A 17,264-nucleotide genomic window follows, 5' to 3' on the forward strand; every position below is an offset into this window, starting at 1 on the left:
GCCATGCTGACTTTGGAGACCACAAATTGCAAATGATGTTAGCTAGACCTGCTGAGGACTGTGGCCTGAAAGAATGTGGTTGCTAATCCTTGAAGATGGCCCCAGTGAGCCACACCGCCTAGCGTCCACACCTGTTTTAGTCTGTTTGAGCTACCATAACAAAATACCCCAGTCTGGGTGGCTTATAAATGACAGATATTTATTTCTCATAGTTCTGGAGGCTGGAAAATCCAATATCAAGGTGCTGACAGATTCAGTGTTTGATGAGAGCTTGCTACTTTGTAGATAGCTGTCCTGTGTATGTGTGTTCCCCACCCCCGCTCGGCATGGTAGAATGGGCGAGGAAGCTCTCTGGGTCCCTAAGAGGAGGGCCCTGGACTCAAGCCAGAGGCCAAGGTAAGGAAAAGAAAGAATGGTTTTGATCTTCATGCATTCATTCATCAGTCCATCCCTCTGTTTGTCATCCATCCACCCATCCACCCAACTACTCATCCATCCACCTACCCATCCACTTTTCCACCTACCTATTCATCCATCCACCAATCCATCCATCCATCCACCAATCCATCCATTCATCCATCCATCCATCCATCCATCCATCCATCCATCCATCCATCCACCTTTCCATCTGTCCATCTATCCATCCATCGGTCCATCCGTCCATCCATCCATCCATCCATTCATCCATCTATCCGTCTACCCATCCATCTGTCTGCCCATCCATCCATCTATCCATACATCCATTGTCTATCCATCCGTCCATCCATCCATCTGTCTACCCATCTGTCTGCCCATCCATCCATCCATCCATCCATCCATCAATCCATCCATTTATCCATCCATCCATTGATCATCTATCCATCTGTCCATCCATCCATCTGTCTACCCATCCATCTATCTGTCCATCCATCCATCCATCCACCCATCCATCCGTCCATCTGTCTGTTCACCCATCCATCTGTTCATCCATCCATCCATCCATCCATCCATCCATCCATCCATCCACCCAGTCCTTGTTAGAGCTTGCCATGGGCCAGGCCTGGGGATCATTTTAGGGCAAAACAGATATGCCCTTTGTTGGAAACACTTAGTGAATTCCCTCAAATCCTAAAATGCTTGGATTTCATAATCAAGTTCTCTTTTGTACATGAAGGTAACAGTACTGCTTCTCCCCCAAGCTCTTGTTTGGGACCAAGCCCTGTAACTTGTGCTCTGCATCCTTGGGGCTACTTCACCGTCCCAGCAGCAACAATGTAAGGTGGGAACTGTTCAGAGCTGAGGTGCCTGGGGCTGAGAGAGGGGTGCTAGCATTCACACCAGAAGCCAATGCCAACCAGATCTCACTGCCCCCGCCCACACCACCTTGGGCCTTCCCCAGTTCTGGCCCTGCCTGACCCTCTCTGGACATCAGAATGTATCTTCTCCCAGAGGCAATGCAAAGGCAATGCTGCAGGGAAGTGGAGGTATGAAGGTGGTAATGTACTTCCATCACTATCAGAGGAAGAGACGGCCGTGGGTTAGCTTTATGACCAATGGACATAGTTTCTGTGGGAAAGTACATGTCAAGCTCCAAATGACTGACTTGGGAACACAGTCCTGGAACTCAGACCATGTATGAACCAGGGACTGTCTGTAACGGTAAAGATTGTTTATTTTGAATGCGGACCTAACTGGACTTTCCTTTCCTCATTCTCTTTTGTTTTGTTATGCTGTGCGAAGACCCTGTTCTAGCTAATTGGCAAAAAACACACTGTCCCTTAGCAGAGTATACATTTTCATAAATACCCCCTAGAGATTTGTTTCTTCACTATGGAAAATGTAATTCTGTTTTCCTAAGTGACGGGATGTGTTTATGTAGGGACTCCGAGTGGGCTCCAGGCCTGGCCAGATGGTTCTGGCTGTGCTCTGTGTAACATGAGCAGCGGAGCCCTAAGGCCCTCCTCGAGCTGCGTGACTCTTGGGGGAGCAGGGTCTGGGCGGCTGTGTGGCTGCATGACATGCGCACACAGAGCGTACCTACAGGACGCACGGTTCTGCTCCCTGGACACCTTTGGTGGCATTTAGGGCAGAGGAGGGCTTGCTGGAACTGCAGCTTGGTCCTCCCTGCCAAGGGTGAGTCATGCCTATTTTCAGCTGCACCACTCACCCAGGTGGGTGCTAACTGTCCTCTGCACTCGGCATCTCTGTTTCCTTTGTCAGATGGTGAGACAAGCTGAGCCCTGGGCATTTTCCAGCAGATTCATCCATCAAGTATGCACATATGACTCTTAGCAAGGCTGGCAATGTTGGGGAGGGGGAGGAAAATTAGCCATTTTGAGAACTGGTGACATGATGACAGTGACATTCATTGAGTGGGTTTATGGGCTCTGCAAGCCAATTGGCTGGAGCAGGGATGGCAAACAGCAAGGCATATGCTGTGCCCCCCACTTATTCTACCAGTGGCAGACATGACTAAGTGATCATGATGCTCTGTCTTGCTGGGCTTGGACAGCCTCCAAAAGGGGCCTCCATCGATTAGCAATGTCTGTCTCTGAGGGTGTGGGGCGGGAGCTGTGCACTGTTATTTGCCTTCTGGGTTGGAGGGTATTGGTATATAATTTAGTTATTTTATAGAATTTTCTTGTATCTGCTATATCAACAATAGCTTATCAGTGTTTACAGAGCATCTTGTTGGAGGTTCTACCAGGCAGACCCCGAGTTGAGAATTTGGCTGCGCGCAAGGCTGCGCGGGGTGGTCCGGGAGGCAGGGCAGTGGGGCAGGGAGACAGGTGTGTGATCACCCTGGTTATCCCCGTGGGCTACTGGGCCTCCTAGGGACCACGCAGAATTGTCCCCCTCCAGATGCGAGAAGGTGAGGACTTCCTTCTGCTGCTTCTGCCGGTCATGGATTGAGGGCTGCTGTTGGACCCCCAGGGGGCTGTGCATGCTCTTGTGTCCAGAGAGAGCCCTTGGCTGGGAGCGGGGGCCCTGGTGGGAAGTCAGGGCTGCAGGTGGGCACGGTGTCTACTGGGTAGCAGTCTGATGGTGTCGTGAAGGAGAGCAGTGGGTGCGGCCGCCAGCTTCTCGGCAGCCATCGGACCTGCCTGTACCCCGAGGGGAACAGGGAATCGGACAAGGTAATGTCTGTGGGAACGCTTGTCAATGTCAGAGATCTCCATGATCCTCCATGTGGAGATTACGCTTTACGGCTGCCTTCTTTCCGTGGGGTCCTATCTTCCATGGAACTCGGGGAACTGGTCTTTCTGATCCCTCACTTTCTACCCAGCTGGACCACGGGACTGTCCCGTCCTCCTGGCTGTAGCATGTGACCCGAGCAGGGCCAATCCGAGTCTTCCCCGGGCTTGATATGCGGCCCTGGGAGACAGAGGACCTCCGGTCCCAGTGCAGGTGGTCACTGTCCCTGGGTGGTAGGTGGCTGGGAGGAGAAGGGAAGGGCCTTGATGACCTTGTTTGAGTCCTGGATCCAGTTGTCACCAAGACCATTGCTATTCTTGAACTTTTCCGCTTAGGGAGGGGGTCTCTTTGCTTGAGTCAATTGGAACTGGGGTTTCTGTGATTGGGAAGCGACGTTGACCTGGCTGGGGTGCATTTGCCGCCACAGAAGACCTCAGAGCAGCCACGGCCTGACCAGCATCAGGTGTCAGGATGAGGAAGGGTCTCCTGTTAGTTGGATTCACCCTGGGTACGGTGGGGGAGACTTTGTGAGGTGTCTGCTGGGATCCCCCCCCACTCCTGCTGGTGACGTCATAGGTAGCTTCTCTGAGGGGCACTTTTGCAGCTCTTCAGTAAAATCTGGAATTCTCATCCATTCCCCCCAAACACCTGGGTTGGGGAGGACAGATAATGAGCAGTCCAGACGTCAGAGGTCTGGACTTGGGGGCTGGGTGAAAGCCCTCTGACGCCTGGTCGTTCAGCCTGAGAGTGCAGGTAAAACCTGCTGTCTGCTACGTAACCTGTTGCCATTGCGTTTATCATAAGGTGTTCTCAGCGACCTTACTCTGTGCCGCGTCTTCGACGGCAACTGCGCTCCAGGGCACTGGGTCAGGTTTAGCCTCGGGTGTCTCACCGTGCCTGTCCCTTTGGCACGAGGACCCTAGTGCCACAAGCAGGGCCCCCATCAGAAGATTGAAAAGTTGAGGTGGGGGCTCCTGGGGGGCTCAGTCAGTTAAGCATCTGCCTTCGGCTCAGGTCATGATCCCAGGGTCCTGGGATCGAGCCCCGCATCGGGCTCCCTGCTTGGCGGGAAGCCTGCTTCTCCCTCTCCCTCTCCCCCTGCTTATGTTCTCTCTCTCGCTGTCTCTCTCTCTGTCAAATAAATAAAGAAAATTTAAAAAAAGAAAGAAAAGTTGGGGTGGGGGCTGGCTCCTCAAACCCCACAGATGAGTCCCCCCTGGACGATGTGTCCTGCCTCCACCGCTCCCCAGCCCTGGCCCTTTCTCTTCGCGTAGTCTGTAGTCTGCATGCCTCCTTTCTTCCATCAGAGACCACACTCCCCAGCAGTCTCAGGCTCCAGCCCCTCTCAGGACCTCGCTGGTCCTCTAGCCAACATGACTGTCTCTCCTATCCCCCGTCCCCATAGCATGTGGGCTCCGACCTCTCCAAGCCTTTACCTGCTGTCAGAGGCTCTGCCCCATGGCCTGGCCGCCTTTGGGGCCAAATTTCCTTGCCAGAGGAAGGATGCAAGAGGTTGCAGACATCTACTTCTGTTGCAGGGCACAGAGAACCTGCCTGGCACGGGGTGGGCGCTCCCTAGGTAGGGACTGAGCTGACTCCCCTGCAGAGCCGCCTCCCTCTCTCTGTGCAAGGCTGGTTGTCCTTTGTGGCCACAGGATGAGGCAGTTTGGAAAGGCTCAGTTGAGCAGCAAGGGGGCCAGGGCCGCTCAGGGGAAGATGGAGCCTGCCCCCATTCGGCAGTCAGTGAGCCCCTCAGGGGTGGGGGTGACACCGTGTGCTCAGCCTCAGCAGAGATGTTTCCCAGCTGTTGTTCATTTGCGTGGGGGACCCCGAACAGGAAATGGGCCTCAGCTGCAGCGGGAAGGGTCTTGAGTTAAAAGTGAGGGAGATGCGGCCGCTCCAGGGACAGATGCTGGGAGGGACTCTTTGGGGACCCAGTGATGTGGGCTCCGAAGACAGCGGTCAGGATCCCTAGAGCTTGACGTCAGAGTGGGGTGCCTGAGCCTGGTCCCCAGTACAAGGAAGTCAGGGACATCCCCTCCGCATCCTCCCCACGTGCCTTTGTCATCAGAGTAGCAGTGTGTCCTGCGTGGGGTAGGGGCGAGGCTGTCGGGACACGCTTGTTGGGGCAGAGTTTTGGCTGAGCCCCTGTGGGGGTGTGTGTGTCCCTGCAGAGCTGCTGTGTGTCCCGCCAGCGGCGTGGTGGGGCTGGAAGGAGAAACAGCTCTCAGGCTGCTGAGGGCTAAGGCGAGGCCTAGGAGGGACACGGTCTCTGCTCCGTGATCCTGCTGACTAAGGGGTGTCCATCCGATCGCCGGCCCTGAGCCCCACGCTCCACAGGTGATCCTCAACAGCTGCGTGAGCTGAGCACGAATACGAGCACACACGTGCCCAGCTGGTTTCTGACAACAGTGCCAAACCAAGCCGACGGAGGGAGGCTGTCTTTCCAACGGACGGCCCTCGAGCAGTCGGATGTCTGCGGACAGAAAGCGAACCCTGACCCATCCTCATACCTTGTACAGAATTTAACCCAAAGTGGATGCCACACTGAAATGTAAAATGTGAAGCCACGAGACTCGTAGGAAAAACAGAGGAGACAATCTTTGGGACCTACGACCAGGTGAAGTGCTCTGAGATTTGGCATCAGACAGCATATCCCATAAAAGGAAAAAAATTGATGAATTGGACCTCATCAGAATGAAAACGTTGCTCTGTGAAAGACCCCGTTAAGATGAAAAGGCAGTCTGCAGAGAGGGAGAGAATGTCCATGAAGGACAGGCCGGTTGGAGGACCGGTCTTAGGACACAGCAGGGGCTCTTGTGGAGAGTGTCAGCAGAGCGACAGCCCAAGACCCGCGCGTTGGGCACGGCCCTGTCCCGTAGAACTTTCTGCAGCCAAGGAAACATTTGTTGGTGCTGGCTGGTGTGGTGGCCAGAGCCACATCCTCCCCTCCCTGGCCACCGGGGGTGCACGCCTGGCCCGGGGTCCTGGCCTGATTGCCGAGCCCCGCCACAGTGGCTCACCCCATGTGCCCAGGGACTTCTCAGCAACCCCAGGACAGTGTGAGCCAGACCCCGGGGGATCCTGGCTGCAGCCATGGGCAGCAGGTCCCCTAGAGAGCCGGAGGCCCCCACATGGGGAGAGATGGGGGTCAGTCCTGCCTGCCTCCAGAGCAGTGTGAATGTGACGGGCGGGGGCCTCCTGGCTGGTGGCGCATGCTCATTGCTATGGTCTCCCACTGCCCTCGCCGTGCACGGTGGGGTGGACCACAGCCTGGCCGAGGAAGGGGAGGATGTGTATGGGTGCTGGGGAGGGCCAGACCCTGCGCTTCCTCTGCCCTCGTGCCTCAAGGCTTCTCCTCTCACTCAGAGTAACGGCCAGGCCTTCAAGGGCCCCTGACACCTGGCTCCCCTTCTCAACCCCAGCTTCTGGAACTTTCCACATCATGCCTCCAGTCCCCACAGGATCCGGCCTCCCTTTGCCCCAGCTAACATCAAGTTGGTCTGGCTCCTGCTCTGAGCGGAGACTGCCCGAGGGCTGGGGTCCTGGCCTGTTCTCCCCTGTCTCCAGGGCATTGCAGAGCAGTATCCAACACTGAGAAGGTCCTCCGCACACGTGAGGAACGAGTGATCAAACTCAGGCCATGCGTGGGACACGACTCGGGCCCTCGTGGCATCAGAATGAGGCAGGGCGGTGCATCCGGCTGGAGGGCTCTCAGGAGGACTATTCCAGGCCGGTGGCACTTGGGGTCATTTATGGAAGAAGGGGTAGTGGCAGAGGAGTTGCTGGAAACGCTGGGCTCAACCCTGTCGAGACACCAGGAGCCCGGGACGCCTTTCCTTCCGGGCTGACCTCTACGAACATGAGCATCTCGAGCCTGATTCCCTGCTCCCAGTGGGATGTTTTAGCAAGGCCTGGGCCAAACCGGAAACACTCGGATTTCCTGAAAATGGTTTTTAAATCTTTGACAGAAGCGCTAACCTCCAACAGCTGGGTGTGGATGCTGGGAAACTGGAGTGAGACATCAAGATTCCACAGAGGCCGCCACGTGGGGTCTTTGTCCAGGATCATGTATGTCCGGGTGTGACGTGTCACTTGGCTGAGGTCAAAACAGGAGGATGGGACCAAATGCAAACACTCTCCTGGAGGAGGGAGGAAGAGAGGGGGGTGAGAGAGAGAGAGAGACAGGCTTGGGTGGTGGGGGTGCTGCCCAGGAAAGTCAAGGCCTTGACCACGCCCCACCCTCCCACCCAGAACTCTGAGAGTCCACCAGATCAAACTTGCCCTCACCCTGTCATGGTGGGAAGGGAGATAACAAGGAACAGTTGGATAAATACAACTTCCCACTCAAAGACGGGCCTCAGACATATCATGTTATTCCAAAAAAATTTTTTTTTTGAGCACTAAGATAAATTTCCCCATCTTGGCATTCTGAACGGGAGTTTTATTTTCTTTGTCTTCTGGGTGTTCCAGCTGGTGAAAAGTCTGCTCAGATCAGGGACAAGAAGGATCCCAGGAGTGTGGCAACTTCCAGAGGCAGGGGTGGGGCTGGGCGGACTCTTCCTCCTCCCCGCCCCATCTGGGGCCGGGCCTGGCCTGGCCTCCCTGTCGCTGTCCCTCCCTGTCAGCTTCATCACTGGCCTGGGCACATGGCCAGGGGACAGTGAGGCTCAGACACACAGGGAAAGCTAGATAGCTGGGGATCTCTGGGGGTGGAGAGAGTCGCCCCCTGAGAAGCTGGGGTGGAGGAGGGGGCAGGACACCCTCCTGGTACTGTGCCAGCCAGAGCTCCATGAGACCGGGGGCTTTGTGTCTCTCACTGTCTGTCTTCCCCCTGGGATGCTGGGGCTGGCGGGGCTGGGATCATCCCTGGTTTATTCACCTCTGTGTCCTTCCGGCCCAGAACAGCTCAAGACTCATCGACCGACACACAGACAATGAACGGACGTCCCAGCACCTCCAGTTCCAAAGCGAGTCTAGACTCAAGCAAGATGTGTGGGTTCAAGTCAAGTCCTGTGGAACTTCCAGGTGTGGGCTCGAATTCAACACTGCCTAGCGGTTGCTGATTGCAGGCCTCTCTCTTGACCTTCCTGGTTTCCATTTCCCAATTGGGAAGCCATGGGGACAACAGGCCATGATGGCTAAAACGTTGTTGGAGGTGGTCAGCAGGGCGGACGGATGGGAGCACAGCCCGACCGGCCTAGGCAGATGTGGGTGTTTCTCACCCGGGAAGAAGCTCATATGGTATTATTTGCAAAGTATGCAAAGCTACATATGGTATTATTTTCATACCTCTATTAGGCTTCTGAGACGCACCTGCTAACACACCCCAGAAGCTCAGGTGTGTTAGCAGGTGCGTCTCAGAAGGCTACTTTGTCTGTCACACATCACTGCCCATCACCCAGGGCTCCTGCCGAGGGAGCTGGGACACAGTGTCCACAGAATCCCTGAGAGGCATCTACAAGGTCGACCGAAGCAGGAGAGAGAAGGACAGAGGGACAGAGACGCCTGTCGGGGGCTGCCCAGGTCCAGGGAGGTCAGGCCAGGTCTGCTCTACCTCCCACTTTGAAATCAAAAGCCATACAAGTAGGGGGGCCGGCTGGCTCAGTCAGTAGACCCTGTGACTCTTGATCTCGGGGTTGTGAGTTTGAGCCCCACAGTGGGTATAAAGATTACCTAAAATCTTAATAAATAAATAAATAAATAAAGGTGTCACACAAGTTTTCAAAGTCATTCATTTCCAAGTATAACCTTGTTCTCCTTGCTGGGTGATCTGGATTTTCCCCCATGTCCTTTGCATGGACAAGGACTCTGTGTCCCCTCTGGAATGATTAATATACTGAAGTGTCATGAAAAAGCCTTTGAACTTTGTTAGAGTTAGTAGCACATGCATTCGGATTGTCTCCCCCCCTAGTTAAGAAATAAAGCCTCTTCGCAAAACCCATAATATAACCCTGTCTTAAAATTAAGCTCTTTTAGAGGCTGTTTCTGATTATGGTGGTTCCAGGTTTTTCTAATTATTCTGTTCCAAATGTTTATCTTTTGCCCTAATGTGCGGAGGGCTCTGTTTATATAACATTATAAGGTAAAACAGCTGTATGCTTAGGTTCTAGCGCTGCTTGATACCAGAGGCAATTAATGTGCATTGATATTGAGCTTCCAGCTACAGGACTTCCGTATCGTTAGCCAAAAATCAGCCTGCATGGCTTGATATCAAGTCTCTTATTCCCGCTCCCCGATTAAGGAATGTTTTCCTTTGGGAAGCCTAATAGAGGTATGAAAATAATACCATATGTAGGTTTGCATATCATAAACCCTCTGCTGAAAAGAATAACGTGGAGAGCGTCCCCAGCACCATGGGTTATGATGGCTACACTCTTCGTGAGTATGTAAGGCAATTTTACCTTTTAATATAAATAAATGGTTTTTCGTGATAGCAATCAAGAAAAAAAATCTGAATATTTATTATCCTAATTTGGGGAGTTAAACTTCCATGGTTTCAAAAATCTCTGTTGCAATATAATAACTTGTCAAGCCAAGATCTTCCTCCATGCATTCTTCCCTTCCACAAATATTTGAGTACCTACTAGGTGTCTGGCCTTGTATCAGGGGCCAGGGGTTGATGCAATAGGCAGAGTTCCTGGCATCGGGGAGCTGATGCTCCGGTGGAGGGGAACACAGAGGAACGAGGAAGCAAATGACATCAAGAAGATACTTTCGGATGGTGACGTTCTCAGGGGGTGTGTGACCACACAATGCACACACTGCTGGTGTGTGAAGAGTTGGGGCCAGGCTCCCCCCCATGGGGGTTCTCGCTCAGCAAGATCACACTTCCCATGGCTGCTCCCGGGCTGACTGAGCACGTGGGGCTCTGACACAGGCTGGATTCCGCGAGCTGTGGGACCCCCTCCAATGGGACACTTGGGCACAAGGACTTCCTGCCAACCTGGCTGAAGCTCTCTTGGCGCTGCGCTGGAGTCTGAAGCTCTTCCTTCCCTTCTCCTCTCATGGAGTTAGGACAGCCTCCCCGTCTGCAGGCTCATCCTACCTCCTCCTGCCCCTGTCTCTTTGTCCTGCTCGGGTGTCCCCCAAAGACCCTCCTGCGCATCTAATCTCTTCTTGGCCTCAGCTTCTTGAGAGGACTGAACCTACAGAGCCTGTTAGAATAAAGTATGAATATTTAAAAAAGGGTCTTGTGGCAGGGACATAAAAATGACCCTTGATTGGAGGACATCGGACTCCTGTCCCCTTCTGAAGTTCACTAACAGGTTGCTCGGTGCTGCTTACTGTCACTTCTTACTGTCAAATTGACACCTTAGCAGAAGTAAGTTCCCTCCCTCCCTCCCTCCTCCCTCTCTTCCTCACTCTTTCCTCCCTTCCTTCCTTCCCTCCTTCCTCCCTTCCTCCCTTCCTTCCTCTCCCTCCCTCTCTTCTTCCTTCTCTCTTTTTCTTTCTTTCTTCCTCTCCCCTGTCCTCCCGCAGCAGAGAACACTGTCCTGCTCGGCTCACTGTGATCCAGATTTTGCTTGCACCCAGGTGTTTCCTCCGTGGGGTCATCAGCCTCCCTACCCGTGCCCCTGAATACCTTTGCTCCACTTTAGCTGCCTTTGGAACACTGTAATAACCAAGCCCAAAGGAACATCTGTGGAAATCTTAGTTGGAGAATCAGGACTGGGTGTTGCTTAATATGTGGAAAAAATGCATTTTTTCCAAAGAACCATAATCCACACAGTGGTCAGTCCATCAGCATTGCTGAGGTCCTGGCAAAGGCAGGTGCTGGGGAGCCCTACTTAGGATCCATCCATCCTGCCCCCCAAGCTCTTCCCAGCTGTTTGTTACCCCAGAGGCAGCAAGCTCCCCCCACTTCCAAGCCCTTGGCTGTGTGGGGCTCCCCCACTTTGCAATGCCAGGGTAGGGGTGGCAACAGTCCAGGTGTAAGGCAGGGTCAGAATCAGCAAGACGCCTGGGGAGCAGGGAGCTGCTGGGCAGTCAGGGGGACCCGGGGGCTACCCTGCCTAGTTCCCACCATGCCACATCTGGGGCTCCCCAGGCCCAGCCAGGTCATGGGGCCCTCATATGCCCTTCTGCTGTTCACTAGATCTCTCCAGTGCTGGCAGGTCCTGGGAGAGGCCCCCTGACGGGGCACCCACAGCTCTCCTTTCTGCTGAGTGCCTGTGGGTCAAGCTGTGGGTGTTCATGTTACTGACGCCCCTCCCCGAGGCCCCTCTATAGAGGTACGTCATCCCAGGGGGCGCCGGGCCGCCCCGTGCAGGGGTCTGGGTCTCCTGGGGCTGAGAAATCCTCACCTCACTGGGGCTCCAGAAATTGCTGGTCCCGACACAAGTCAGAAGGGTTCTGTGAATTACTTTCATCTTGAATGTGTTCATTATGGAACGGATGGCGCCGTTCAAATGTTCACTGAAGCCACATTTCGTGTGATGGAAAGAATCGTATGCTGTATAATTGTGCATATAATTACATGCAAATCTAGAGATTTAGACGAGTATCAGGATGCAGACTCTTCCACTGCTGGTCTAATGCATTTAACTTTATATGTGTGACTCTTACCTCTGCCGGGACCATGGGGCTCGTGGTGGGAGGAATGTGTGGGACGGAGACGGCAGCAAGTGTCCCCAGCCCTTTGGTCTGTTCTCCCAGGTCCTGACTCTGGGTGGATATTGAGACCTTCACTGGACACTGTCCCCCTCTTCTGCTGGGACAGCCCTCCCTTCGGGACACTGGTCATTTTTGGCCTCACTGGCTGTCTTTGGCTGGAGACCTGCAGGGATCAGGTGGTGCCAGGTCCAGCATCCCCAAGGCACCCTGGCCAAGCAGCATCTCTGGGACAAGTGGGACAACGCTGCTTTAGTCTACACTTTGTTAGTGAATGATCTGGTGAGCCGTGGGGTGTGGTGGCCGGGCGGAGGCAAGCCCCAAGCTGGGGGACTGGGCAGAGGAAGGGTTGCATGGAGAGGATGGGGGGCAGGAGCCCCCTAGCATGGACCTGCAGAGGGAGCCAGGCTGAAGACTGCTTTAGGGGTATCTTAGGGAGTTGTGACTGCTGTCTCCCGAGCAATCCTGAGACACACAGCAGTGCACATCTCTGCTGCTTCTGCTAACGTCTTGGCAGGTGGAGCATGTCTTTGGATAGGACTGCGTGTGGAACAGGGTGCACGAGGCTCCCATCCCGTATCCGAGTCAGAAGGAATATGACAAGCTGTGGGGCAGTGCTCAGGGTGAAGCCAAGAGCAGGGTCGGGGCGGTGGGGGGAAACAGCCAGAGAGAAAGATCTGTAAGCTTCACCATTGCAGTTTGAGCAATACAAATTTTATAGCTTTCTTCCAAAACAGGATTTGAGATGGTCTTATAAACTCATAGAAGGAAAGAGAATGGGAGGGCATCCTTCCCATGATGTGAGATTTCAACACCTTTGGAGAGGTGGTAGAGGGTCCTCACGGGGATACTCGCAGAGGGGCGGCAGCGGGGAGGGCGTGCTAGCCCTGCGGAGCCTGGAGGCGCCCAGGACTCAGGGTGCCGCCTGTGGGGAGGCTGCAGACCTGAAACAGGGGGCTAAGTGGAGATACACCACCTGATCCCCTCTTCCCCAGAGTATCTGCCATTTAAGCATTGCTCCTCTCCTGGAGCCCTCCATCTACCCGACAGACTCAACCACCTGACCCACCTACCCACCCCCTACCGACTGACCAAGAATTCTGCACTCAGGAATTTAATGAGTTATTCTGGGAGGACTCACGTTGGCATGGCCTCTGTTGGTATCCCAGGGCCAAGACCTAGCAGTCTGACTTTTACTGCCCCCTCCCCTGGACCCTGTTCCTGAGGTCCTGAGTTATCGTTGGCCCCGGCATCACCCAGTGAGAGGCCCACCAGCAGCCAGCCCCTGCCCCTGCCCCAGGCAGCGTCACGGCCCTGCGCCCCTGAATGAACACACAGCCGGGAACAGTCAGACATGGAAGGCGAGCTGGCAGCCTGAAAGACAAGAGCAAAGCAGAGTACTCACACACAAAAAAATGCAGAAGAAAAGAACATTCAGAGAGGGACTCGACAGCCATGGGGGGGGGGGTGCCCCTCTGATCTCCCTCCAGAAACTCCCCAGTCGAGGTCAGCTCTGCCCAGCTTCAAGCAGAGGCCAATGATGGACAACATCAGGAGTACGAGGCTCACCCTTTCCGGCCTGTGTGGGACTCCTCTAAGGATGATCTCTGCATCAGCACTCCCCATGGCCCGATGGCCCAGCCAAGCTGTGCTCAGGGCTGCATGGCCCACTTGGGCTTCCCCTCCTGGGTCCCGCTTTCTCTCTCTGTCCAAGGAGCCAGACATGCATCACCGTCTGAAGGCTCTTCTCCCTTCCCGTCCCCTCCCCATTTTATTTTTCACAGGTGTGATGCCCGATACATCTCTTGCACGTCTGTCTTTGCTTCTGCTTTGCAGAGGACCTGAGAATTAGGTGTAGGAGCTAGATTGCTCACAGCCTGGTTGGAGAGGGGGATCCCATCCCAAGTGGTATGTGGGCTGAGGATAGCGCCTGGCTCAAGACGTTGGCCCAGATGCCGACAATTTTAATGGTGGGTGACTTGGAAGAGTGTCCCAGTGAAGCGGACGCCCTGACAAGTGTGATCAGTCTACTGAAAGCAGGGAGGCAACAGTATGTATGAGCAGAGCAGAGATGGCTGGTTATTGCTGCGTTGCATTCAGCACAGCCTTGGGGTTGATATACTTGGCAGTGATGCCACTCCTGCGCTGGACCCTTGGAATGCGAGTAAGAGCCATCATAATGGGAAGACCAAGTGGAAATCCTGGAAAGTCCCCTTACGCCCCTTCGGACAAGGTAGTGAATGGAAAACAATGTCACTTTCTGGAAGCTGGGTGGGGTGGCACGATCCGCACTGCCTTTGAAGATTGTAAGAACGTGACCTTTAAAAGAGTTGGTGGTCCATCTCCCATCACCGTTTATCACCCACCAAGTCACGAAGCTGGGTGTGCCTGGGGGTAGTCCATTCCTCTATGGAAATGGTACTTCTGGGATGGAGCCGGGGCAGGATCAGGGGGCGGGAATGAGCTGCGAGCAGGTGGCCCAGACGCCCACATCCCCTGCCACAGTCGGACGGGTGCCCCTCCTCCAGCTGGCCTCTCTGGCCCTGTGGGGGGTGTGATACAACCCTGCTCAAGGAGGAGGAAGAAGCCCGAGCTTTACAGGCCCAGCTTGGAATCTGGAGGTCAGCAGGAAATGCTCGCCCGCTTGGATTTTAACCGTCACGGGCTTTGCTGCCAACCCGTGTCATTCATTCCTAACTCTGCTCTTCATGTCTGCTTTGCAGATGATCCAGCTGACACAATAAAAGAAAAAATAAAAAACAACAGCAAGATCAAAAGAAAAAGGAAAAAGATAGAAAAAACTCAAACCCAAACCCAGCTTCATTAACACCTTCAGTGAATTAAAGAAGACGTAATGCATCCATGAAACATGAACACAGGGCTATGAGAACAGAACACTCACAGCAAGGGCGTGCTGTGGGGTCAAAAGTAGAGCAGAAACCTCAGTATAAGGCTTAGAAGTAGAAGGAATCCTCTGGAAAATAGTTCAGAAGACCAAGAAACGGAGACAATGAGAGAAGAGCCCCAGGACCCATGCAGGAGCCCCCCTGCGTGAGCAGCAGTGACTTCGGAAACTGCTACCGGGGACAGCGCCGCTCTCCCCGCTGTCAGGACCTCCTGCTCCCCGGGGGCCCCAAGCAGGGTCTCTGGGCAGGTGCATTCGAGAAGGTTCCTGCAGGGAGGGCGGGGGAGCTGCCTGCAGGGCTCACAGGTCCTGCCTGGTCCGGCGTCCGCGGGCCACGTGGCCCCGCGTCACCGGGTCACCGGGACTGGGAGTGGGGAGCAGGGGGCCCCGGTCCAGAGCTGCCCCCAGGAGAGTGAGAGTCCTTTCAGTGGGAGTGCGGGCCTTCTAGGGGGAGAAGCGGGGAGGGAAACTATTTGTGGGGTGCAGGCATGCATGTTTAACTTTTAAATTGAATTCAGGATAATTAACTCAACGGGAAAGCAGGTAAATGTTATCATTTAGTGTAATCATAAAATACACGTGAGGGGCAGAGGGAGAGGGAGAAGCGGACTCGATCCCGGGACCCTGGGGATCATGACGCTTCACCGACTGAGCCCCCCAGGCGCCCCCTCAACTTCGTTTCTGTCACTCTTGTGTTTTGGTTCTCATCCTCATATTTTTAACTATCGAGTGATCGTTATTACTCTGTTAAAAAAATGTTTTTGCGTAGTAGGCTTGTTTTAAGAATCCATTATTTTATCCTGTTCTCTGAGAACTCCTGTTCTCTGTAGATTCTCTGAAGGTTTACTCTGCTCGCTTTCTTGTTTCCCCTTTTCCCTACGTGTGTTGATTTTCTGTGGTCTTTGACCTCTGTGTCAGGCCCGTGTGTAGAGTTGGGGCCTCCGGATGCTGGCGGAAGGTCGTGTGTAGGGTGACCTGGAGGTCAGCCGCTTGTTCGTGAGGGACCCCTGCTATCGTCAGTCTCCACAGCTGACCGTCTGCACCGCAAGTGACCTTACATCCTCGCTGGGCAAGGGGCCTGTGAGCCCCCTTCTAAGGGCAGCTCCTTCTTATACTTTCCTGGGGCTGCTGTAACAAATCACCTCAAACTTCATGGCCTAAAGCAACAGAAATTTATTTTCTCATGGTTCTGGACGCCGGAAGTCTGAAATGAAGGTGTCAGCAGGGCTGTGCTCCTTCCAGAGACTCTTGGGGAGGGTCCTCCCTTCCCTCTTGCAGCTTCTGGAGCTCCAGTCCCAGGTGTCTCTTGGTTTGTGGCCACATCAGTCCCTTCTCTGCATCTATGTTCTCCTCTCCCTGTGTCTTCTCTCTTCAGTCCTTTATAAGGTCGTGTTCATTGTGTAGGGCCCACCCAGTAATCCAAGGTGTTCTCATCTCAAAATCCTTAATTATATCTGCAAAGACCTTTTTCCAAATAAAGTCATGTTCTGAGTTTCTGGGGTTTAGGATACAGACATATCATTCGGGGGACCACCATTCAGCCCACGACATTCCCTAAACTACCCCCACGTCCCCTTTTCCAACCTAAATCCCTGTAGAGTGAGTTCTCTGTGGAGACTTATAGGAAAAGATGAGGGGATGAAGCCGTCTCTTGGGTCTCCAGGGAGCCATTCTGTTCTGTGACACTCAACGGAAGGATAATAAACTGGATGAAGGAGGGGTCTCTCTCAATTTTTATTCATTTAGCAGATGTTTATATTCTTCATGGCACAGAAGGGGTCCAGTGGTGGACTGGCTTCTCCTGGGTGGACGATGGCTCCCTTTGGATGATGCTGGTGCCTGAGTCCTTCTCCAGGCTCGAAGACCCTTGGCTGGACCTTGACATAGGCCTTGCTCCCCCATGAGCTGGCCTTCCTCTGGGTTGACTACTTGTCCAGCCATCGAGCAATGCCTTGATACTCTCTTGCAAGATCCCCTTGATGAAGCACAAGTTCATTGCCCTTCCAAGGTGGGCCTTTCAACAGAGTAGAGCCTTATTCCAGAGAAGGGGCCAGCATGATAATTGTAGGCAATGTATGGTGAGTCAGAAAGGGTCATTTTAGGGAGGTAAGTATTCCTTATAGTAATAAAAACATGCATGAACCCTTAAAAGGAGTGGTAAAAATAAAAGAACAGAAACTGGATAAAGAAAAGGGGTGGGAGAGAGTGTACCAGAAACACTGCACTATTCCTCAGAAGTGCTGACATTTTCTGTTTGGGGCCTGTTGCCTAGCGAAATTCCACAACTGGAGCGTCATTCCCGCTGGATCCAGGGTTGTCCAGAAACCTCATGAGACCAATGGCTTCTACTATTTTAATATGTGGGTCAATGGAAAACAGTTGGAAATCTGGTAGTTGGTTAAATTTTCACTGGCCAGGCCCCTGTTTGAATAGACACATTTACAATTCAGTTAATGCTCTAATAAATTACACCAAGAGGCAGTTAGAACATTTAAGTCAGGCTTTTGGGGGGTGGGCGGGAGCCGAGAGCTGGGGGCCCGCCCCGCCCCCGCTGGGGAGGCACCGGGTCCTG

The 17,264-nt window shown here is 53.7% G+C and overlaps 1 protein-coding gene across 1 annotated transcript in view; it reads left to right on the plus strand.

Annotated features, from left to right (window-relative positions):
- The window catches only part of LOC116637680, a 33,908-nt gene extending 25,582 nt beyond the window's left edge, over positions 1–8,326 (plus strand). Inside the window, exon 5 of the mRNA XM_032413213.1 lies at positions 8,078–8,326. Coding sequence (XP_032269104.1) covers positions 8,078–8,240 — 163 coding nt within the window. The 3' untranslated portion in view covers positions 8,241–8,326. The remainder of the gene's footprint in view (positions 1–8,077) is intronic.
- The last annotated feature ends 8,938 nt before the right edge of the window (positions 8,327–17,264 follow it).

This window comes from Phoca vitulina, unplaced genomic scaffold, assembly GCF_004348235.1.
Source record: "Phoca vitulina isolate PV1807 unplaced genomic scaffold, GSC_HSeal_1.0 scaffold1, whole genome shotgun sequence".
In the NCBI taxonomy this organism is placed as follows: Eukaryota; Metazoa; Chordata; class Mammalia; order Carnivora; family Phocidae; genus Phoca; species Phoca vitulina.